The 25,245-nt window shown below is 42.8% G+C and overlaps 1 protein-coding gene across 1 annotated transcript in view; it reads right to left on the bottom strand.

Annotated features, from left to right (window-relative positions):
• The window catches only part of MYO1H (myosin IH), a 45,760-nt gene extending 20,991 nt beyond the window's left edge, over nucleotides 1-24,769 (bottom strand). The window contains exons 1-15 of the mRNA XM_060028228.1: nucleotides 24,614-24,769; nucleotides 21,303-21,418; nucleotides 19,805-20,003; nucleotides 18,758-18,838; nucleotides 16,240-16,419; nucleotides 12,847-12,945; nucleotides 11,614-11,727; nucleotides 11,220-11,291; nucleotides 10,440-10,559; nucleotides 9,301-9,368; nucleotides 8,860-8,965; nucleotides 8,486-8,566; nucleotides 6,440-6,531; nucleotides 4,640-4,734; nucleotides 1,549-1,595 (exon numbers count right to left, since the gene is read on the bottom strand). Of these exons, the coding sequence (XP_059884211.1) occupies nucleotides 1,549-1,595; nucleotides 4,640-4,734; nucleotides 6,440-6,531; nucleotides 8,486-8,566; nucleotides 8,860-8,965; nucleotides 9,301-9,368; nucleotides 10,440-10,559; nucleotides 11,220-11,291; nucleotides 11,614-11,727; nucleotides 12,847-12,945; nucleotides 16,240-16,419; nucleotides 18,758-18,838; nucleotides 19,805-20,003; nucleotides 21,303-21,418; nucleotides 24,614-24,739 (1,596 nt within the window). The 5' untranslated portion in view covers nucleotides 24,740-24,769. The remainder of the gene's footprint in view (nucleotides 1-1,548; nucleotides 1,596-4,639; nucleotides 4,735-6,439; nucleotides 6,532-8,485; nucleotides 8,567-8,859; nucleotides 8,966-9,300; nucleotides 9,369-10,439; nucleotides 10,560-11,219; nucleotides 11,292-11,613; nucleotides 11,728-12,846; nucleotides 12,946-16,239; nucleotides 16,420-18,757; nucleotides 18,839-19,804; nucleotides 20,004-21,302; nucleotides 21,419-24,613) is intronic.
• Between the last annotated feature and the right edge of the window lie 476 nt (nucleotides 24,770-25,245).

The raw sequence follows: 25,245 nt of genomic DNA on the forward strand, positions 1-25,245 counted from the left end.
AGTGGGAATGTACTTAACACAACTGAACTGTGCACTTAAAAATGACTGACATAGTAAGTTTCATATTATGCAAGTGTATCTTGCCACAGTTAAAACTTAGAAAAGAATTTTTTTAAACTCACCCCGATTTTAAACTCACAGTGGCATGAGAGAGTAATTTGCAGATAGGAAATTTTAAAAATTAGAAAGCACCCATCTCAGAAAGTACAAGGAACTTCAGCCCTGGTGGGAAAAGTGGGAGATTTAGAGATTCTTCCTGTGGGAAGCACCCTCCATGGATGGGTTTGTGAAGGGGATGGGCAATGCCCACAGAGGGGAAAGCCACAAGGGGAACACTGTCTCCCATTTGTCCAACAGGACCTTCCACTCCAAGAGGAAGGCATCAACAGACCCACTTCACCGATGGGGAAATCTGCCATGAGACACCCCTCACCAGCTGGGACAGGGTCAGGCTGAGACTCAGACCCAGGGAGCACCGCCTGGAGCAAACATCCAAAGTTAGGAATCGTTTATCCATCCTGAATCCCAGAGGTTGGGACAAGTGGTCCTAAAGTGGTAGAGAAAAATAGGGAAGGGCAGAAAACACGCCTGAGATGAACCGTTTGCATGTTCTCTCTGAAAATGTCTCTCTAGGTTTATTTAAGCTTTTCATAAACCAAGCTCATTGAATACGATCCAATTTTTAAAAAAACAGTTAACTATTTTAATACAAAATAAAGGCTTAAAAAAACCCGAAGGTTTCTCTGATCAGTGAGGCATATGGAAAGAGATGGAATTTCATTGGTAGCCCCAGGGGCATAACCTGGTTCCAGCCCCACCTTGAGATATGATCTTGAACAAGTCATGATCTCTCTGGGTCTCAGTTTCTTCATCCTTGGATTGTCTCACCCCAGTGTACTCCCACTGCTCCAAGACAAGGTCTCTACTCCTCCCTGGAGACCTCATCCTGCTGAGCTCTCAATGCCCCCCTCACTGAACACATGCTGAGCTCACCTGGGCCTCAGGGCCTTTGCACATGCTGGTCCCTCTACCTGGAGTAGCCCCTGATCTTTCCAAGGCCAAGATCCTTCTCGTTCAGGTTTCAGCTCAAAGTCACCTCAACGAGGGTGTTTTCTCTGACCACTTAAACTAAATTTAAAATGTCCCTCTCAATCATAGTTCCGTATTTTCTTCATAGCACTTCTCACTGATGGATAACTTAATTGTGTATGTATTTATTCTCAGCCACTCCTCCCTCCCTCCCCACCCTGCCCCCAACCCCCGATGATAAGCCTCCTTGAGAACGAGGACTGTCCTGTTCACCACTGAGACCCCAGAGCTAGCACCATGCCCGGCACACAGGAAGGACACCACACACATATGAATGGGTTTGTTGAGTCAAGTGTTCATACAGATGATCTTAAATGTCTGTTCCGGCCATGACATGCTGGAGTCCTAATATAATGTATGGAGGAGAAAAATCCAGAAAGCCAAATCTACCCCAAAGTCAGTATCACAGGTGATATCTCATAACCATCAGAAACACACATACTTAAGTTTCAGACTTACTTCTTTCAGATGTCTGTAGAGGAGATCATTGTTTTTTTCCAAGAATCCTGTAAAACATTGAATAAGAAATCCCTGAATCAATGTTTTTGACTAAAAATACAATTCCGTCCCAACTGATTGTAAAGGGAAATTCTAAAAATAATCTTTTAGGATGAGAGTTTCTCAGCCTTGGCAATACTGACATTTGGGGCTGGATCATCCTTTGTTTTGGGGGCTGTCCTGTGTATTGTGGACGTTTAGCAGCAGCCCTGGCCTCTACCCACTAGATGCCAGATCTCTAGACACTGCTAGATGTCCCTGGGGGATAACTCCATCCTTGGTCAAGAACCAAGTCCTCAGAACTGACCTATAGCTCACATGCTACACGCTAAACCCCGATGAGCTATCACATGAATGTAGAGTCTTTACACTGAGTATTGTACACGTGCCCTAGTAAAGAACTACACATACAATGAATGACATTGAAACAATGGAAGGAAGCTGATTGCCAAGGGCAGCCAGGTGAGACTATGTAGATGGATGAGACAATCACCCCCATCACTGACAAAATCAAGCACAAGCACTTGGACTAGTGGTACCCAATGGCATCAAAGGAAGACACATTATTTCCAATTTTAAAACTTGGCTTATCAATGCTCACTCAAAACCTAGCCAGTTAGTAATTAAATTAGTAACTAGATGGCATTATAAAGTCAAAACCAGCTAAAGATGACATGCATCAGGAAAAAAAAAAGATGCATCAGCGATGTCTAAGATATAACCTTTTTAGATGACAATTTGGACTTATCAAAACTACATTTTTATTGCGGTAAAACATACATAAAATTTACCATTTAAACTATCTTTAAGTGTATAGTTCAGTGGCATTAAGTGAATTCATATTGTTGTTCAACCATCCATCCATCTCCAAAACACTTTTCTTTTTCCCCAACTGAAAATTTGTACTGGTTCAACACTAATTCCCCATTCCTCCTCCCTGAAGCCCCTGATAACCCCTACTCTACTTTCTGTCTTTAGGAATTTGACTACATACCCCACGTAAGTGGAATGGATTTGTCCTTTCGTGTTTGGCTTCTTTCACTTAGCATAATGTTTTCAAGGTTCATCCATGTTGTAGCAGGTGTCAGAATTTCTTACCTTTTGTTTTTTGTGTTTTTTTTTTGCGGTATACGGACCTCTCACTGCTGTGGCCTCTCCCGTTGCGGAGCACAGGCTCCGGACGCGCAGGCCCAGCGGCCATGGCTCACGGGCCCAGCCGCTCCGCGGCATGTGGGATCTTCCCGGACCGGGGCACGAACCCGCGTCCCCCGCATCGGCAGGCGGACTCCCAACCACTGCGCCACCAGGGAAGCCCTCTTACCTTTTTAAGCCTGAATAATGTTCCATTGAAAGGACAGAATACATTTTGTTTATCCGTTCATCCATCGATGGACACTTGAGTTTCTTCCACCTTTAGGCTATTGTGAATAATGCTCCTATGTACACAGGTGTACAAATAGGATATATGCCCAGAAGTGGTCAAAAGGAACTTTTGATAGACTCTTTAACTTAGCAATGCCACTTCTGGGAATTTATCCTAGGTATATAATGTGCGCAAATTGGCTAAGTGGGAATAGACAAAAATGTCAAACACACCAGCGTTTACAAGAGACAAAGCTGGCAACAACCAGAGGCCATCAAACAGATGACAGGACACAGCCCCACAGGGAGTACCTGTAGCTTTTCAGAAGAAATGCAGAGGAATCTGTTTGTTGCTATGGAGAGCAAATGCAGGTCGGGAGGCAAGAGGCCTGAGTGTGTGACCTTGGTCAAGTTATTTAACTTCTCTGAGTTCAGTGCCTCATAGATTAAAAGGGGGCTAATAAGGCTACCCACCTCACAGGGTGGTTCTGTAAGGTCTAAACGAGCAACAGAGGTAAAGCATTTGGGACAGTGCCTGGCCCATAGTGGGAGCTCAATGAATATTAGTTGGGAGCCCAAATGATTGCCAATATCCATTAAATGAAAAATGCAAAAGAGATAACACAAAATAACAATCTGTGTTATTTAGATGTGTGTGTGTGTGCACACGTGCACGTCCCCACGTGTGTAAGTATATGCATAAGACATTTGTATTTTCCAGTTGGTTCTTGTATTTACCTCAGGGAGAGACTAAGAATAAAAGGGGTTTTTAGTTTTCCTTTTGTGTTTTTCTGTACTGTCAGAAATTTCTAGCCTTGCATGTGTATTACTTTATTCTTAAACAAAAATCAATAAGTTATATACATAGAGAGATTTGTCCTATTTTAAAAGTTTTTTCTTTTTTATACCACTCTGTACTTAAGGGAAAAAACCTAATACACAGTATTTTACTTTTTAAAGATTTTTTAGCAAAATAAACTTATTTACAAGTAAAAATTATCTAGAACCTAAAGCAGAAGTGACAAAAGAAAGCGTTTGAAAAATCCTTTGAAAAAAATGTTCACAGCAGCATTATTTATAATAGCGAAAAAGAGGAAACAACCCAAATGCCCATCAACTGATGAAGCGATAAACAAAATGTGGTGTAACCATGCAACGGAATATTATTTGGCAATTAAACAGGAATGACAACGTGGATGAACCCTGAAAACATGATACATTATATAAGTGAAAGAAGCCAGACACAGAAGTCCACATGTTGTGTGATTCCATTTCTATGAAATGTCCAGAATAGGCAAATCTACAGAGGCAGAAAGTAGACTGGTTTGTTGCCTAGGGCTGGGGAGAGGGGCTGGGGGAAAATGGGGAGTGACTGCTAATGAGTAAAGGGGCTCTTCTTGGGGTGATGGGGAAATGTTCTAAAACAGAATGTGGTGATAACTGCACAATTGCAGAGTGAATATACTAAAAACTGTTGAACTGTACACTTTAAACGGGTGAAATAGATGCTATGTGAATTATCACAATAAAGTGGTTATATATAAAAGTAAAAACTTTTAAAATACTTTTAAAATGGCGTATTTGCACGCGGGGCTAGGGAACATTTGAGACAGATGTGCAGCATTTTTTCAGTGGACTCGGGGGCACCTGCATGGCTGTGACCTGTAACCTGTGCCCCACAGACACTCACCCTTGGTGCAGTATGTGACCTCTCCTGCATAGTGGAAGAGCCGGAACTCCATCCAGCCAATCCTCTTTCTGCACTTTGGACCTGCCAGCTTCCGGCTGCAGCAAGACAGAAATAGACACGAACTGAAACTTTCTACTTCACTGCCACAAAATGCACCAACATATAAAGCAAAAGAGTTATTTAGGATTGTGACAATCAGCTGAAGTCCAGCACTGAAAGCTAACCGCAAAGGGCAGCTCCCAGGAAACCTTGCCTCCGATTTCTTCTGGCTACAGACCAAGGTCTCTCTAAAATTAGATCCTTCCTTCTCATAAGCACCGAGGAATGGAAAAAAATACATGAGTCACAGAAACACATTTATTTGTACAATGAAATAACTTCCATTTTTCTAGGTGATGCCTAAAAGTCAGTTTTACTACTTTACATTTTGATGATGCTCAGAGACTAAACTACTGATGAAACATTGTTTTTCAGATCCTGGTGATTCATAATTTTTTATAACTTTTTTGAAATGTATATACATATATATTATGTACACACGTATCCCAAGTGCACAGCTCAATGAATTTTTGCAAACTGAATTCTTCTGTGTGACTCGCATCAGATCAAGAGACAGAACATTACTAGTCGCTGAGAACTCCCAACCTTGAGCCCTCTCCAGGTACAACCTGACAGTTAACAGAAGAGGTTGTTTTTACCTGGTTTGATATTTCATAGAAATGGAACCATATAGTATGTACTCTTTTGTGTCTGATTTCTTTTGATCACATGCTTTTGTGATTTACCTACATTATTGCATGTATTATAGATTGTTCATTCTCATGGCCATATATTATCCCATTTGTGAAGATCTTACAACTTGTTTTCCCATTCTTGATTCATATCCTTATCCAGTTCCACTTATTTATCCTTTCAATAGTCTATAAGGGGTTTGATGAAGCCACTACAATTTGCTGAATCTTTGCTATGACCAGAAATTACACTAGATGATTTATGTAGTCATTTACAATGCTATGTGGTAGGTATATTAATTATCCCATCTTGTAGAAGGGGAAACTCAAACTCAGGAGTATTGCTTGCCCAAAGTCACGTGTCTAATAAGTGGCTGAACTGGGATTCATAACCAGCTCCCTACGACTCCAGAGCACATGCCCTTAAATTCTCTCCTCCTTGTCTCAAAGACTATGTTAAATTTCTAGTTGATTTTCTGGGGTGCTGTAAATGCTCTATGTCTTCATCTGTGGGATGGTGATGTGGGTACACACAAATATCATAATTCATCTGGTTGTACAATTCAGATCTACATACACCACTGCATGAATTTTATACCTGAATCAAGAAGAGACATTTCATGCATGTGGACATGTCCAAAATGAAATGATGATGAATAAAGACACAAAATCTTAAAAAAAAATTCTACTTGGAATTCACATGAGCTTGACCCCTACCAACAAAAGTTGTGCAGTTGGCGTATCATATTTCTAGGAATGAAGAAGTATCTGTACTCTTGGAGAGCACTGTCCATATATCCAAGATAACGGAGATACAGTTGACCCTTGAACAACATGGGGTTTAGGGGCACCGACCTCCACGCAGTCAAAAATTTGTGTATAACTCATAGCTGGCCTTCCGTATCCATGGATTCAACCAACAGGGGATGGGATCACGTAATACTGTAAGTATTTACTATTGAAAAAAAACCCATGTATAAGTGGCCCCACGCCGTTAAAACTCATGTTGTTCAAAGGTCAACTCTACGTGACCTTCCCCCACGCAGCAGCCTCGCAAGGAGACACCTACGTTTGGAAGTGTGCGTGCTTGCCCACTTTCTCTTCCAATCTCTCCAGGAAACTCAAGTCTGTAGCAGGACCAGGACGAATACATTCTTCATCCTACAAAACAGAAGTCTCTGTTCATGGCGCCACCCTCCATCAATTCCAAGTTTAAATGCTTCCACCAGCTGGGGCAAAATGTAGTGGATTGAAATATATCATCTCACACAAGTTTGGGTGAACATTTCTGGGGGAGGAAGGGTAATCCATCACACGTGCTCCGCTTCTCAAATCTGATCAGGGAAGCTTGGAACCAGAGAGACTGGAAATTTCCATGAAAAGTCAACTCTCCCACCTGTCTGACACCTGTGTCCAAAGTCTTCCCAGGGACACTTCGCAGCTTTCACAACCAGCTGAAACACTCAACTTCATTGTCTCTTAACCACTCGTAACCAGCTGGCCAAGAACATACCCTCTTTGACTAGGAGCAAAGCCCTCAGCGAAAGTGAGCCGTAAAACTAGTTGAGTCTAACCTTTCCTATTTCACAAGCTATGTCTATTTCCCGTTTTGGGTCCTCAACAGTGATAACATTTAATTGACCATCTTAAAAAAAATGAATCAACCCTGTAGCTTTTATTAAAACAACAAAAAAGCTGGGTTCATGTTGGAGAAACAATTCTTACAAAGCACCATTTCTATGCTTTCTGATTCCATCTATGGCAAACCAAATAGAAACAAGTACTTATTACTAAGGTATTTTAAAATACTAGTCTAGCAATCTGCAGGCACGTTGAACGTACGTGTACTAGCTTACGTCAGTCTGTGCTTCCTGGACGTCCACGCAGCTTGTCCCCACCTTCAGGTCTTTGCTCAAATGTCACCTTCTCAGAGAATCCTTCCTAGACCATCTTAGCTAAAATTGAACCTCCCTCCCCAGCACATCTAACCTTTCCTGCTTTTCTCTCCATTGCACAATCCGTGCATTTTGCCCATTCACCTGTTTGTTGTTAGTCTCTCCATGCGAGAATTTAAAGCCTCTGAGTGCAGCTGTTTTGACCTGTTTTGTCCACTGCCGTGTCCCAAAGCACAAGGCAGAATCCTGGCACAAAGTAAGCATTCAATAGGTATTTGTTGAACGGATAGAGTCTGAATGCTTGCCACGCACCAGGTATAGTTCTAAGCCCTCTGCATGTATTATTTCACTTAATTTGTCCTTACAGCTCCTCTCTGAGGTAAGTGCTGTTATCACTGGACCCACTGAAAGACGATGAAATTGGAGCTCAGAGAGGTTAAGACACCTACCTAAGCTTACACAGCTAATAAGCAGTAGGGCTGGGATTTGAATCGAGATGGTGCCCATGTTCCTGGCGACTACAGTCACCACCCATCAATGTCCCTGCTGTGCTTCAGAATCGTGGGTTCACACACCAGTTAGCTGTCGGGGAGGCAGGAGGAGGAAGGGGACCGGTAATTCTCATTAACAGGGAGGCAAACCGTAGTACAGATGATCCTGAATGGAAGGCAAGGCAGGGAAGTCATTTCTCACTGGCCTTCAGAATTTGTTAGAGACGTTGATGTTTGAAGTGGAACAATCGTGGACTCGAGGACCCTGACGTTCTCAGAAGTCACAATAGTTCAAAACAAGGTCACAGGCCCACCTCACAGAGCCTCAACTCAGGATCCATGGATATTCTCTACAAAGCCTTCCTTTAAGTCTTCTGGCTCCCTGCTCAGTGCTAAGCATGAAAGCAGCCCCTCCCCCAAGCGCCTAAACCAGGTCCCCAGTTCCCTGGCTCACCCTGCCATGTCTATCGAAGAGAGACACGCATGCTTTCATGATAAAAGGTCTTTCCTTGTGATCTCCTGATGGGCTATAATTTAGGTCTGTGAATCTGAACAAGAGAGGGAAGCTCGGCCTAAAGCCTGGAGCAAACATTCAGCAAAAAAGTTCAACTCGCATTCTTCAATAATCCAGTGGATTTCACTCTTAACCCTTTGTAAGCCTGGGGAAAAGATCTTCCGGGTATTGTAAATACCATTGAATGGGCCCCAAGTCAATGTTAATTTTCTCACCAGAATGGAAATGATTCCCTTGTGTCTCTCTTCTACCAAGTCACAGATGATCTTGTTGTTGAAATACTGAATTGGCTCCCACTAAAATGACAAAGAGGAAAAAAATTCTCCAAGAAGGATTAAGATGAACATCAAATATAATTCTTTTAAACTGATTTTCCAACTGTTTTTCCCAAATCTGATTTTTATCTCTAACATTTCAAAAAGAATACTTGCTGAATATCAAAATAACTTCCCACACAATAAGCAGAGAAGGAGTGAAAAATAATCCTTAGTACTAATCCGGAAAAATCTCCAATGAAATAATATTTCTCAAGTAAATGTCTTTTGCTAGGTTAAGAAATCAAATGAGGAGAAAACATCGAAACATTTACCTCTATACCTTCCATTTCATATTCTGCCTGTTCCGCTTTTAGGGTTCTCTCAATTAATAGTTGCTGGAGTTTCTCATTGCAGTAATTTATACAGAACTGTTCAAAACTAGAGGTGCAAAAGATTTAAGTAACTAAAGCTACGTGAGTAGACCAAGTTTTAAAAAATTGCTTTTACTTATTTTTAAGGATGCTTTTCCATACAGAAAAACCAAAGCCCTTATTAAACAAATAATTTACTAAATAGATCAGAAGAGTCAAGCTAAAAGACATTTGCATTTTTTATAGTTATTCCGGTTCTAGAAAAGTCTATTAGGTAGGGGCTATGCAAATCTGGAGAATTTCTAGAAATAGGAAAATGAATTCCAATAACATCAGAGATGCCATAAACCAGACTCAGACCTTAAAGAAAAACAAAGAACCAGTGGGTAACAACGAACTCACCCATTCTTGTCAAAGACTTCAAACCCATAGATATCCAGCAATCCAATCACCGTTTTCCCAGTGTAATCCTAGTCAATGTAACACACACCATTAATCGTTAAGGTTGTTTACTCTGTGACCCTCAAAACCTGGTAGCTGTCCCCGAATCTGGGACTTGGCTATAAATCTCATGCCTTCTCTCTCCAGCAATGGCTCACAGAAGAATCTTAGGGTAGAAATAATTTTCCCAGCCTGCCTCTTCCTGCCTGCAGCCTCCCCAGATCCCATCCCAGCTTCCTTATCCATCACCGGAGCAGTGAAACCTTCATCTTCTGATTCACTTCCTTGCTTCAGCCCTCTTCAGCCTCCCAATCCCACATTCAATCCAAAAAAAAAGAAGAAGAAGAAGAAAGAGATAGAAAAAGAGGGAGAGAAAAGAAGAGGAAGAGAAAAAAAAAAAAGAAAGAAAACAAGGAAGGAAGGGAGAGAGGGAGGGAAGGAAAGAAGGAAGCTATAAACAGCACGAAGGAGACGTTTATCCAGGAGAGAAGGCAGATACTTTGGATATCATTTTCAACAGAGGACCAAGTGTTGTCCCGCAAGGATGGCTATTTAAAGAGAGCATGCCTTTTTTTTTTTTTTATTAAGGGACACAATTTAACATTGTATATGATGTACTGAGTCAATGTATCCAAATCTGTCCTTTGCATGCTTCCTCCGTGAGTCTCACCACATCTATGTACCCCGCTGCCCTCATATCATCATTTCCTTAATTTCCAGCTTTGAGTAAACTCCCTTTTTTATTTAAATAACTCCACTTAAAAAGGAAACATGCCCATGGGGTAAATTCAAAGGAGTCAGCCTGTTTTTTCTTATACACATTAAAATATACTGTTAAAAGGAAAAGCTTCTGTGTATACTTAAAGCCACCTGGCATACTTGCAATGCTGTGTGTCCCACACTTGGGGACACCCAGCCAAGATCATTCAGCATGCATTTTTGTGAGCCTACCGTGTGCTAGACGCTGGAAATGTAGACGTGAAAAGACACCATCCCTGCCCACCAGGAGCGTACAGTCAATTCTCACAAATTCTTTAAAGAGGTTGGTTATAAAACATTACCATGTTAGTGAGCACATGACCCAATGTGTGTGGACCAACCTTGTTCACTAAGGAGGAATTGATTTTGTTGACCAGCCAAGTAAATGTTCGTCCGTAAACGGCCTTTGCCATTGCATCTCTAGCGTAGGCAGAGAGTTCTAGCGTCAGTGGGCATATCACCTGAGAAGAACGACAGGTACATCTTTACAGAGGTTAAAATAATTAAAAGGCCTCCTGAGTGTTCAACCTAGGCTTTAAAGATGACTAGGGAAGGATACTTGCTGGGGAAAGATGCGCCTCCCGCCTGTGCTGTTTATGCTATTTCTTGAGCGCCAGGCCCTGTGCTGATACATAGACATGACTAAGACAAACAGTTCCAGCCTTTGTGGGCTCACGTTTGGCAGGGGGACATTCAACAAGTCACACAAAGAAGCGTCATGTTGCTCTCAAGCTGAGAGTGACAAGTGCTATAAGGAGATACATATGGTGCTTCAGGGTAGGGGTGGGATGAGCAGGGAAAGGACTCTGAAGAAATGATCCCTGGGAACTGAAGGATAAGGCTGGGTTAACTACAAGAAGCATAGGGAAAAGTGTTCCAGCAGAGGGAACAGCATATGCAAAGACTCTGTGGAGGGAAGGCAGGGCGAGTGTGAGGCACAGAGAGCTTGTGATGGTGGGATGTTGGGGGATGGGGAAGTTAAGGCAGGAGATGCTGCCAGAAGCTGGACCACACAGGACCTGGTGGGCAGGATTCAGGAGTCTGGCCTCCCCTAGGGCCACCATCCTGCTGGCAGCAGTGGTGGGAAGGGCAGGTACATTTCCACCTAGAGCCATTTTTACCTCCTCCGTTTTGGCTTCAATCTTTCTATGGGTGAGAGCTTCCAGAAGGTCCCATGGGTTGACCCCTAGGAGCTGAATAAATGGAAATCAAAATGCCATTCAGTAACCCAACTTTACTCACTAATAAAGAGTTTCCAGGTCCAGGTGTACCTGCCCTACTAACTGTGCTTTAATGCAAAACAGATCATATTTGGTCTTTCAACCAACTGGCTTTTACCCGCTCCCTCATCTACCCCCACGCTCTTTAAACCTCCTAACCAGTGTCAGCTGGGAGAACACGATGTGAGCCGTTTGGGACGTGGGCATCCGGCTGCCTCACTCCCCTCCCCGGCCTCTCCATCTCTGAGAGTGTCTGCTCCCCCCGCACCGGGGCTCTCCCAAACTGGACCGTCACCTTGGCAATCCATTTGATCTCGTGGGTGTCCGGTATGCAGGCGCAGCCCTGCTGGTTCGCTTCAAAACAGATGTTCCCCAGGTGTAGGACACTGGCAATAATTCCATAGAGATTCTAGGAATGTGGGAAGTGGTGAGGAGGACAGGGAGAGAAGACGGTGGCTGCCTAATTGATAAATGTCATCAGGGGAGATACCCGAGGGAGAACTCCCCGCCCCTGAATTCCAGCCTGGAGCTCACAGAACGAATGGAGTCTCCTCCTTCCCCAGATATTAAGGGAAGCCGGGAAAGAGCCTCTGCGGAGGGCAGGATGATGCCTCACTCATCTCCAGCACAAGACACTGCTATTTTGATATCACCCTGTGCCTCCCCACCAATCTAATGTTCAAATGTCATGATCCCAGATATATGTGTGTATATATATATATACACACCTATGTATATATATACATACATATATATATTTTTAAAAATTATATCCTGGTCCTTGAAAGATCAATAGTTTAACAACCCACCCACCCCCACCCAGAAAACAAGGACAAAAAGATGTAAAAACAAACTGTTTATAAATCCTACAATTTGGTCCAGTTTGTTCCAGTATAGAAGCATAAATAAATGATATTCCTAGCACTCTAGGGGATTAAATATTTGAGATTGGGTTTAAGGGGAAGAGGAAACATGACCACCTGCTGGCACTCAGCACTGGGAAAATTCAGGGCTGCTGGATGAAATGCAGAATGCCCAGTTAACATTTGAATTTCAAGTAAGCAATGACTGATTTTGTTTTCTTTTTTTTAATTGGAGTAAAATTGCTTTACAATGTTGTGTTAGTTTCTGCTGTACAATGAAATGAATCAGCTATATGTAATACATATATCCCCTCCCTCTTGAACCTCCCTCCCCCCACCATCCCCCACCCATCTAGGTCATTACAGAGCACCGAGCTGAGCCCCCTGTGCTATACAGCAGGTTCCCACGAGCTATCTATTTTACACATGGTCGTGTATTTATGAGCAATGACTAATTTTTAGTATGAAGTTTGTCCCATGCAATGTTGGGACATACTTCTACTAAAAAATTAGTCAGTGTTTATCTGAAATGCAAATGTACCTAAGTGTCCTATGTTTTTATCTGCTGAATCTGGCAACCCTACCGTGTAATCACCAAGAAACCAGGATGGTTTCCTCAATCCCAGACCTGACTACTGGCATCTCTGCCCTCGGGGGGCTCATACCTCAAGATCATCTTCAGTAAAATCGATGACAGAAAAGGCATTGGAAACAGTTTTCCAGTCGTTCTTGTCATTAATAGACGATTCTTTGGCACAGTGGCCCTGTTGACACAGAATTGGGTCGCTTAACAGCATTTTTATAAGGACAGTTAGGTTTATAAACACTCCTAATCAAAATGATTTTCTCTACAAGCACAAAAAAGCTAGTTCTATAATTTTCTGAGCTGTGAAAAAAATGGATTTTATTCTGTTTAGCACCTGACGATTTGCCAACTGCTGCTTTTTTCAAATTTATTTGTAATTTTGTTTAAAAATCTGTCTGGGAGGGCTTCCCTGGTGGCGCAGTGGTTGAGAGTCCACCTGCCGATGCAGGGGACGCGAGTTCGTGCCCCAGTCCGGGAAGATCCCACATGCCGCGGAGCGGCTGGGCCCGTGAGCCATGGCCGCTGGGCCTGCGCGTCCGGAGCCTGTGCTCCACAACAGAAGAGGCCACAGCAATGAGAGGCCCCCGTACCGCAAAAAAAAAAAAAAAAAAAAAATCTGTCTGGGAAAACTTTCAAAGTTACATATTAGTGGTATATCTTTAGTGTGTTTTTAAAAATAGGTTTTCTTGCCATTTTTGCTGAATACATTGGAAACACTTGTCTCAATAGATATCTGCTGAAACATACAGGAAAATGACAGTGTTTAAATTCTGAAAATAATCTTGACACACTTAGCAACCAACATCAGAAACTTCACTGCAGGATTTCCTTCACTCAAGGAAATAAAAGTTCGGCATCTAGAGAAACACAGATTCTACAGGAAGTGTAATAAGACTTTTCCCATTAACTCTAGAGGCTGTGTTTTAAACCAGTAACAGACTACCAGTATCACAATTTAAAGAGAAAACCTTCTAGATGAGGGTTTGTTGTCGTTGTTTTGCTTTTGTAGTGCCGAGTATTCCTAGTTTCCTGATTATCTGAAGATTGGTTACCTTAAAAGAGTTCCTTGTTGCGTGGGGAAAACAAAGGTGTCATACCACGAAAACATTCACCAGTGAACTGGCCAGTGTTAAATCTGCAACCTCCCAAATATCCCCGCCCACACAACTAGCAACATCTGCTCTTGCCTCTCCAGGGGCAGGGCTAGTCTAAGTCAGTCCTCAGAGGACACTTAGGGGTTTGGAAGCAGTGCAAATATACTACAAAGCAGTCACAAAGTTTGCCAAAGTTACCGGAGAATATGAAATCGATCAAAATAATACTGGTGAATTGCTTGAGCCATTTCGAAAGCCACTGTGGCATGAGGGTCTTGCCAAATTAATCGGGCCAGAAAAAATCTGCAAGGATAGAGGCATGATACATTCCCAAAGAGAGTGATTTGATAATCGAATGGTTAGGAGAAGCCCTACATAAATGAAGTCCTCTTAAATGGATGAAATCCATCCTTAATGGATGAAGTCCTCAAAGAGTGTAACAAATTGATCCTCTGATCATGCTATGAAAAGCCAAAGGTGATGCTCCCGTACAGCTCTGTTGGAAAAATGAGGTCCTCAAAAAGAAAAATAATCAAATTTGATTTATTCTTTGCTCTAAGAATTAGTACAGGGCTTCCCTGGTGGCGCAGTGGTTGAGAGTCCGCCTGCCGATGCAGGGGACGCGGGTTCGTGCCCCGGTCCGGGAAGATCCCACATGCCGCGGAGCGGCTGGGCCCGTGAGCCATGGCTGCTGGGCCTGCGCGTCTGGAGCCTGTGCTCTGCAACGGGAGAGGCCACAACAGTGAGAGGCCCGCGTACCGCAAAAAAAAAAAAAAAAAAAAAAAAGAATTAGTACAAAGTTTGTTAAGTATAAAATGAGATTATGAGATTCCTTTATCTTCCTGATTTAGCTGCATTTTTCAAAATAAATTTCCATCAAGTCGTCTTTTCCTCCATGATTTACTATGATACGCTGGTCTTCGTTTTACAATATTCACTTTACAAGACATGGTTCTCTTTCTTAAATGATGTCCCTGCTTTGTACTCTACCAAGTGACCTCCGTTCAAGCCAGGCCCAGAGAGAAGAGAAAAATCCAAAAACCTTGGGGCAAAAAGGTGCTAGTGACATCAAACACTGAGAGGTGCTAGACATCCCACACCCTAGTGCTGGTTGCAAAAAAATTAGTGCTGGGAAGTTAAACTCTGGAAGCCACTTTGTACAACACTACATCCTAGGATTGCTCATAGAAATGGTCTGAACTATTTCTGTAAGGGAGGATGTTCATTCATTTCGCAGAAAACAGTTCTCGGGATGGAAGGCAGGAAGGTGCAGAAAAAGTCTTTTCCAAACTAGTTCTGAAAGCAGAATGAAGTACCATAGGTTGTGGACTCAGATAGACAGTGTGTTTCTATCACACTAGACCAGAAGTTCTCACCGCAGCTGTGCATTAGAATACCCAGGGGATTCACTGAATGACATTTAATCACCAAGGAATGTTTAAAACAACCCTGATGGAAAATATTTCTACAGTGGAAAGATCTGTCACCACCTTCACCTAGTGATCAAATTCGCATCACTAACAGTGAAGCAATGGACAACGTGCGTCTGCTGAGATGATGCAGGATGCCTACGCAGAGCATCTATGCAGTGTCCTTACCAAAAATATTTAATCTCAATCTACTGCTCTAGCCTCTTCACACTGTTAATTTTATGAAAAGAAGTAAGAGTCTAGATTGAAAGAAACATAATAACCGATGCATGATTTTATCTTAGTTGGAAGAAACTGCTATAGATAGTATTTTGAGGACAATGGAAAATTTGACTACGGACTAGTTAGATGATATAAGGAAATTATTGTTAATGTTTAAGGTTCAATATGGCAGCACGGCATAAGAAAATACTCTTCTTTTTAGAAGCTACATGCTGAATTATTTGTGATGGAAGTGCTATAAAATCGCAAATGGCTTTAAAACGGTTCAGCAGCAGTTAGATGACAGAACAGATATAGCAAAGTGGTAATAATTTTTTAATGTGAGTGAGGCATGTAATGATCTTGATCCAACTTTTCTGAAAACTGAAAATGTTTATAAGAAAAAAAATTATAAGAAAAAAAAAATAACACCACCCTGATGTCCAGGTCTTGCTCTAGACCAATTAAATATGAATCTCTGGAAAGTAGAGCCCAGGCATTTGTGTGTTTCAAAAGCTCCTTGGGTGATTCTAGCTTCAGTCAGGGCTGAGAACCACTCACCGAGATATTGGTTACTTTACCAAGATGATACACCTGCCAGGTGTAAAAGGAGGGGTCAAGAAACCAATCAGTAGAATACTTCCACCATGGTAATAAGAAAGTTATTGAACACCCCACAGAAGTCCCCCAAACACCCCTGATCCCGCCCTCCAAAGGGCCACCAGAACCGGTGCTGGTCTTTCCAACCTGTGAGAGGTATTTATACAGCTGGGGATCTCGCTCAAGTCCCAGGTAAGCAAGGAGCTCCTCTTCTCCACCCTCTAGCAGCTGGTAGAAGATGTGGAAATTCCGCTCACCCTGATTTTGATAGACGACTCGAGACTTCTCTATCAAGTAACTGATGATATGCCCGCCTACAGGAATGCCCTTCAAAAGAGAACAAAAAATTCGGGGAAAAAAACCCCAATAATCAAACCACTCTCTTCCTGGTGTCTTCTGATGAACTGAAATTCTGAATTTGAATCAAGTCTGATCTAACGATCTTCTAGGATTAGTGTTTTCTGGGTTCCGTTTCAAAAAGAGTTTTGCCTACGCCCACGGTCATGAAGATATTTTCTGTGTTTTCGTCTAGAAGCAACTGTTTTACCATTCACGTTTAGGACTATGATCTATCATTATTCAATTTTTGTATATGGGGTGAAGTTGAGGCCAAAGATCTCTTTATCCTCCATATGGATTTCCAGTTGACCAGCACCATTTATTGGAAAGACAATTCTATGTATACTGAATCACAGTGATGCTTTGGTCATAAGTCTGGTGACCATATACGTGAGTGGGGCAGGGGGAGGGGTCTTTCTCAACTCTCTTCTGGTCCATCAGCCTCTTTATATATTCTTGTGCCAACATCACACTGTCTTAATTATTGCTTTAAATAAGCTATCCAATAAAGGGTTTGTGTTCCAGGACATATATAGAACACTTGCAAATCAATAAGGGAAAAAAAAAAGACAGCCCAATTAAAAATGAGCAAAAGACTTTAACATACAAGAGGGTTTTTAAATGACCAACGGGCAAAATTTCATTAAAAATCAGGGAGATACAAATTTAAACTACAGTGAGAAACCACTATACCCCACCAGAATGCCTAAAACTAAAAGGACTGACAATACCAAATGTTGGCAAAAGTGTGGAAAAACCGAAACTCTCAATTATAACATTGCTGGTAAGAACTCAGCAATGCCACCTCTGGATATATACCCAACATAAAGGAGTGTGCTTATATCTACTAAAAGAGGTTCAAGAATGTTCACAGCACTATTTGCAATAGCCCCAAATTGGATACAACCCAAATGTCCAACACAGGAGAACAGATAAATGGTGATAAAAGTCGAGCAATCAAAAAATGAACAATTCCATGCAGCAACATGGTTGAATCTCACAGACATGTTGATTGAAAGAGGCCAAACACAAAACAGAACAATTGTATAATTCCATTTTTCTGAAGTTCAAGAAGCAGCAAAATTAATCTGTGATTATAGAGGTCAGAACAGCGATCACCTTTGGGAAGGGGGGGTATTGTCAGAGACAGGTAGGAGAACCTTCTAGGTGCTAGAAATTTTTATATCTTGATCTGAGTGGTGGTTACACAGGTAGATTCATATGTAAAAATTTATCAAGCTGTGTACATGACTTGTGTCCTTTTTACTATGTGTTGAATTTCAATAAAAAGTGAAAAATATATATCGTTATTAAATTTTTTTCAAAGTCTATGCACACACCACCAGAAACCCATGTTCCAGCCTCTGGGAAACCCTGAGTCAGTCTGTCCTCATCACTACACTGAACACTCAGCCAGTTACTGTTCTCTAGCCTAAGTGTCATTTTGTCACTTGGAATTATATGTCCTTGAGAACTTTGTCTACCCCTCCTACCTGCATTAGCCTCATTTAAACTCTGTGTACAACACAACCACATTCATTCATTATGTGTTGTCTCTGGCTACTTTCATGCTACAAGAGCAGAGTTGAGTAGCTGAGACAGAGGCTGTATGGTCCGTCCATAAAGCCTAAAATATTTACTATCTGGCCCTCTCCAAATAAGTTTGCCAACCCATGTCATATAATTATGTACACATAAGCAATATATTGTTTACTTTGGAATGTTTTCAAGTTTTATAAGAAATGGCATCACACTGACACCCAATACGTTCTCACGACCCGTCTGCATTGTGCGTAGCTGGCGTTCACATGCTCTCACTGCCATAAAACATCTCATTGTGTGAGCATCCCGCAATTTGGCCGTTCTCCTGTTGATGGGCATTCAGCTCTCTCGAGATGTGTTGGTTCTTTTCCAGTCCCTTTAGCATCGTGAGCAGTGCTGTTGTGGGCATGTTTGCACATCTGTAGGGGTATCTCCAGGCGGGGAATGGCTCCATCTTAGATTATGTGATTTCAACATCACAAGATGATACACCGTTTTCCAAATGGGCTGTACCAATGTACTCCCCGCCAGCAATGTGTGAGAGTTCCTAATGATCCACATCTTTACCAACACTTGGTATTATCAGACTTCTTAATTTTTGCCCACATAGTAAAATATGTCATCGTGGTCTTTATTTGCATTTCCTAGAACTAGCACTAATCCTGGATTTTTCAACTTTTTGAGCCAATAAATGCCCTTCCTCCCTTAAGGTGCCTTGAGATGGGTTTCCACTGCTGGCAAGTTCAGGGGTCCCCATGAAGCAGTAGTAGGAACGTCAGTGTACCTTAAAGTCAAACTGTATGTCCATGTATTTTCCAAATCTGCTGGAGTTGTCATTCCGGAGTGTTTTGGCATTTCCAAAAGCCTTGGAATACAAAGGGAGGGGAGACTGAACCAAATTGTCATTCACTGCCATTTAAGTCATTCAGTGTCATTCAGTGTCACTTAACGTGTCACTCAATGACATTAAGTGTCATTCAGTGCCGTTTAAGTCATTCGCCATGCTCGTCGAATCCCTGACCCTAACTGACATGCTCACTGGAGGAGGGGAGGGGGCACCAGGAATGAAAGCCATACTTTATCTTCTAAGAAGGAATCACTATTTACAGAGGATTTGATGCCAAATATTGGGGCTGGACCCACAGAAAAGAAGGGAAAAATATCTTCTCCCTAGAATCCAATCTAGGAATAGATTAGAACTGGCCTAAGGAGAGGTAGATAGGACCCTAGGCCCTTGCTGTTCTAGAAGGGCACAGTTATTGGCCCCCATCACCAGACACCTTCCTATATCAAAGATGTAAACTGTTCAGCCCAAAGGTCTACTGGGAAAATCCCTTCAACCATAAACACCTTTTACGCAAAGAGCAACCAAAACACAGGAGAAAATAACGTGTTCAAAATCATCCAGCAAGTCAGTGAATTGCAATAGTAGAAATAATAATCATCAAAAAGATTTTAATTAAACAATAAAAATATTAATGAATAATAAGAGTATTATTTTAGTGCTTACTAATTCTGCTGTGTGGTTTTTATGCATTCATCTTGTTTAATCCTCAAAACCTCTTTAAGAGGTAGGTACTACGAGTAGACCCATTCTCCAGATGGGGAGTGACTGCAGAAGCTTGCTGGTGCATGACTGCCCCAGCGTTAGTCTCCAGGCCTGCTGGACTTCAAGGTCACGCCCTTCAACCACAATACTACCCATGTGATCCACTGCCCTCTTCTTAACTTCCAGACCTGCCCATTTTGACCGACCTCCCCGAACAGAACATTCTTCTTACTTAGTGACCCCCCTGGAACTGCCCTCTCTAGGTCCTCAAAGATCGCTCACCTCCAGCACTGGATTGGAGAGTAGCAGTCTGTCACGGGCTATTTGTAGTGACTCAGTCATTGGGCAGGTCACTGCAAAATACTGGAGAATCTTCTTGGAGGCCTCCGTTTTCCCTGCCCCGCTCTCTCCAGAAATGAGGATGAAGTGGTTATTTAGCTCAGAGCACATCATGCGGTAAGCGTTGTCAGCTATGGCGTAGCTGGGGAAGTAGTGAGACAGAAACGCAAGGAATGGAAGTGACTATAACACTCCTTCCCTTGACTCTGATGCCCACCAGAGCAGAAGGACAAAGTACCCTGCCTCCCAGAAGCCACGTCCAGATTGTGGTACAAGGCACTCAGTTCAGACAGAGAGCAAACCTTCACCATGACCCATTGACTGATCCCTCACAGAGTTTACTAGATATCAAAACTCTAACAATAGAAGAGTTACAGTGAAGAATTGGGGCAGGAATAAAAAGATTTTTCAAAATTTACCAATTTTTTAAAAATCTATCAACATTTCTTATAAGAATAAACTACATACTAAGTAACATCCCCAAGAGATGCTCTATTAACTGTAGGTGGAACTAACATTTTGTCTAAATATTGAGTAACTCAATAGATATAACATCTCGTGTTTCCTTCCCTTCAAAACCTAAAGTACTAAGAGTATAGAGACAGGAAGCCAAAAAGATTTGAAAAGCTCTGTGATAACTTTAGGACAAGAGGTAAAACTAGTATAAGGGCTTTATCTACAATATCAGAAACCAAAGCAGGAAGGTCTCCCAAGGGTATAACCTTAGTATGTGGCTGAATTTGAAAGCTGGGTATTTCAGAAATCACTGGTGGTGCTGAGGCAGAAAGGTTCATAAATGCCTTGGGAGTGGAATAGGCGAATCACCAAGAAAAATGAAGGGAGAACCTAGATAATTAGCCCAGAAGTCGACCAAGGAGGAGAACTGGGAAATTCAGCAAACCCCAAGTCACATAGAGACCAGGCAGGAAATTGCTTTTCTTATGGATCTGCAGCCCTGCTAAGTTCCTACCAATGGGCATTCTTCTCAGCTGCCATGACATTCAGGTACCAGTAGAAGGCACTATAGCAATCCATTTCCAAGAGAAGACACCTCTCTGGCCACATTTAGATTTCTCAGGAGTCATACAAAGATTCTACTTCTCATCATATTTAAGCTTAGATCTGATCTGCTGTTGTTTTCCACTCTGTTGAAAGGCAGCAGTTTAAGTGAGATACACAACCTAAAGAGCGTACATCAAGGATGTACATGGTTGGGTGGATGGATAACGGATGGGTGGATGGATAACGGATGGGTAGATGGATGGGTGGGTAGATGGATGGGTGGGTAGATGAATGGATGGGTGGGTGAATAGGTGGATGGGTGGGTAGATGAATGGATGGATGGGTGGCGGGTGGATGTGTGGGGTGAAGGGAGAGAGGGGAAAAAGAGGTAGAAAGCGAGAAAAATACTCCTATTGCTGACCTCATGGGTGCTACTTACACATGCGGTGGCAGTTCAAAGAAATTGACCCCTTGATAAAGTTCCATCTGGCTCACAGTGTAGATTCCAAGCTCCTGGTATGGGTTCACAGACACGAGGAGGGTCCCAATATATGTCTAGAGGAATAGACCAAAGCACTAGTGAGGAATTTCGGGGTGCAAATGGCTACAGTAAAAGACCATCACGTGCTATAATCCCCTTGTGTTCCTTCAGTGCTGGGACTATAACACGATAAATAAGACAGGTGGGGAGGGGGGTCTCTGCTGTCATGGAGCCTACATGGCATAGGCGGGCAGGCAAACAGCTGAGGGCCCAAGACGGCTTCAATGAGTGTGCTAAGAAGGGCGTACATAGAGTAACGAGTGAGTGAATGACTAAGGAAGGCCACCCAGCTAGTGGGCTTTGGGACGCTTCTCTAAGGAGATGACATCTGAGCGGAGACGTGAAGGATGATGAGCCTGTCATGACAAATGTAGGCAGGAAGGGCATCTCAGGCTGAGGGGACATGTGTGGCTCTGCATTGGAGGCCAGTGAGGGAGGGGAGACTAGAAGATGGTAGAGAGGATGTTGGGGAGGGTGTGAGTTGAGACCACGCAGGGTGTCAGGAACTGGGGGGATTCATTCCACATGCAATGGATGTCAGAGAGCCCACTCCCCGCTACTGAAATGAAACACTGGCCTGAACTATCACGTAAAAGAGATGACTTTGAGGGTGTGCACCATGATCTGATGGATTCATGTTTCACAAAGGTCCTTCTGGTGACTGAGTGAAAGCAGGGCGGCATACACAGCTGCCATCTAAAACTGGGCAAACACTCCCACTACTTGCATTTATGTCTCTAGATCTCATTGTTGGATTCAACTAATATTCAAGTGTTTGAAGTACTTATATTTGTAGTATAGCCACTGAAGAAAGCTTCTTGGAATATGATTATGAATAAAAGTTCTAAGCTCTTATATATAAAAATAAATATTTAGGCTCCTTTAAAAATATATCTGGAGGGCTTCCCTGGTGGCACAGTGGTTGAGCATCCGCCTGCCGATGCAGGGGACAAAGGTTTGGGACACGGGATCGTGCCCGGGTCTGGGAAGATCCCACATGCCGCGGAGCGGCTGGGCCCGTGAGCCATGGCTGCTGAGCCTGCGCGTCCGGAGCCTGTGCTCCGCAACGGGAGAGGCCACAACAGCGAGAGGCCCGCGTACCGCAAAATATAAACAAACAAACAAAAAAATACATCTGGAGCACGGGCTCTAGGTGCGTGGGCTTCAGTAGTTGCGGTGAAGCCCCGCACCGCAATGAAGAGCAGCCCCTGCTCGCTGCAACTAGAGAAAGCCTGCGCGCAGCAACGAAGACCCAATGCAGCCAAAAATAAATAAGTAAAATAAATAAATTTATTTTTAAAAATCCCAGTATTTAAAAAAAAATACAACTGGTACTCAGATATAGAGAATAACCTAGTGGTTACCAGAGGGGAGAGGTTGGGAGGAGCAAGATATAGGTTTGGGGGTGGGATGTACAAACTATTGGGTGTAAGATAGGTTCAAGGATGTATTGTACAACACGGGGAATAGAGCCAATATTTTGTAAGAACTGTAAACGGAAAGTAACCTTTAAAAATGGTATAGGGCTTCCCTGGTGGCGCAGTGGTTGAGAGTCCGCCTGCTGATGCAGGGGACACAGGTTCGTGCCCCGGTTCGGGAAGATCCCACGTGCCGCGCAGCGGCTGGGCCCGTGAGCCATGGCCGCTGAGCCTGCGTGTGCGGAACCTGTGCTCCACAACGGGAGAGGCCACAACAGTGAGAGGCCCGTGTACCGCAAAAATAAATAAATTAATTAAAATGGTATAAAAAATATATCTGGTATTTTCAGATTCTGAGTTTGTTGTTGCTTTTCATTTCAAAGACTGGAGGTACTCAAACCTACATTAAATTATGCTAAAATCATTCCAACTATTGTTTCCAATCTCTAGGACAAAGTCAAACAGAGAACCGGATCACAGATGAGTATTTTGACTAAAACTCTGCATCGCTTCCATCAGTAGAAATCTTCCAGGATAGAACACAGTTTCTGAAATTTACCGGTTCAGATTGGAAACATTTCGTTTATCCATGATGATCCTATCATCCCACTTATACTTCCCCAAACCATACTATTTCTCTTCTGCTTATACATAAACTTATAGATGAAATCTATTTCCACAATTAAAAATGTACACTCTGAGAAACACTTTGCTTGTTTCTTTTGGTAACCTTGGTTTCCACATGTAGACTGTCACGGGCACTATTACAAACAAAATAACTATAAGAAAAAATTTTTTTTAATTTTTTAATATTTTTAAACTGCTTCTGATCATCTCATTTACTCTTAGCAAAAGCTAATAAAATTAAACAATAACACACACACACACACACACACACACACACACACACACACACACACACACACAGAGAGAGAGAGAGAGAGAAACACTGTTGAGTGCACCCTTAAAGGAATTTACCTGAACAGCAACCAATCAAACCAAGGTGGAGTGATAAATGGAGATCTTCATAAAAATTGACCATTAGAAGCAAGGAGACCAACTTGAACAGAGTTCTGGTAAAATACTGCAGTCTTGACCCTTGAAGATTCCTGGGATATGGTGGACATCTCTTATTTTTGCCTGCCTGCCATCAAGTCCCCCTTCTTCCAACAGATTCCGCTGAGAGAACTTCTCCAGCTCTCAGTCCATATCATGAGGTCAGGGGACCACTGGCCTCATCCCTCACCTCTAGAAGTGGGCCTGGGAATAGCCTGGCCAGTCAGAATATTCCTCTACCTATGCGGATTGGTTCAGAGACAGACACATGACCCAACGTGGGCCAATCAGAGCCGAACATTCTCCGTCTCCCAGAAGACTTGCTCCCTTCTCAGTAGCAGCTTTAAGAGGATAACGTATCAGCCTGGTTCCGCTGGCAGTCACCTCACCACCATGCAGAGAGGCTGCTCCAGAAGGAAACTGACGCAAAAGAAAGCAGAGGGATGGGAAAGAGTCCTCAAGGCATCACCCCAGACCCTAGATCTATTTCTGGACCCTGAAGCTACACAGGTTGATAGATTCCCTCTTGCAGCTTAGGCCGATTTAAGTTGGGTCTCTGCCACCAGCAGACATAAAAGTCTTAATTCAAAGAATCAAAGTGTACCTGACAGTGGTCCCTCGACACCCCTCTTTAATGCCTAACCTAATTAGAGTGATACTGTTCACGATCATCGAGACAAGACCAGAAGGGAGCCACCACTCTAGGAAAAACAGCTGAGAAATGGGTTACATTACATAGATGAGGTTCTCGCTGAAACGCTTGCGAAGGTTGTCCAGAAAAGCAGATTCACTGGTGTAGGCATCCAACAGCACAAAATCCTGCACCCCGACCTTGTCCCGGGCAGTCAGCGCGCTTTCCATGTGCAGACGAATGTGCTTCCGCCGCACTTCTTCTTTCTACAGGAAACAGAACATTCCTCAGCAACTCACTTATTCTGTCATTTTTATTGCACGTCTAAAATGGAAATAGCAAGATCCCAAACCCTGGGGATAGTTGAGAGCAGAGATTAAATTATGCTCTCTTCATTAAGCATTTATGATCCAGTTAGGGATAGAAGTAATGATAGTAAAAGCAATAACTGTAGTAACAGCGGCTGCTGCCAGGAACTGAGCATTTACTGTTAGTCACTACACTAAATGCTTGACGTGTATTATCTCTCTTGATCCTCATTCTGACCCTATGCTCTTATCATGCCCATTCTACAGGCCAGAAAACTGAGGACAGAGAGGTTATAAAACATGTCCAAGACCTGCCAAAAGGCAGAGCCAGGATATGCACCCAGATAGCCTGGCCCTATAGCCTGCTTTCCTGACCATGATGTACTCACTGAATGTTAGTTGCCTAAACTTCCTATGTAATTCCCAGA

Source organism: Delphinus delphis, chromosome 13 (genome assembly GCF_949987515.2).
Source record: "Delphinus delphis chromosome 13, mDelDel1.2, whole genome shotgun sequence".
Classification (NCBI taxonomy): domain Eukaryota; kingdom Metazoa; phylum Chordata; class Mammalia; order Artiodactyla; family Delphinidae; genus Delphinus; species Delphinus delphis.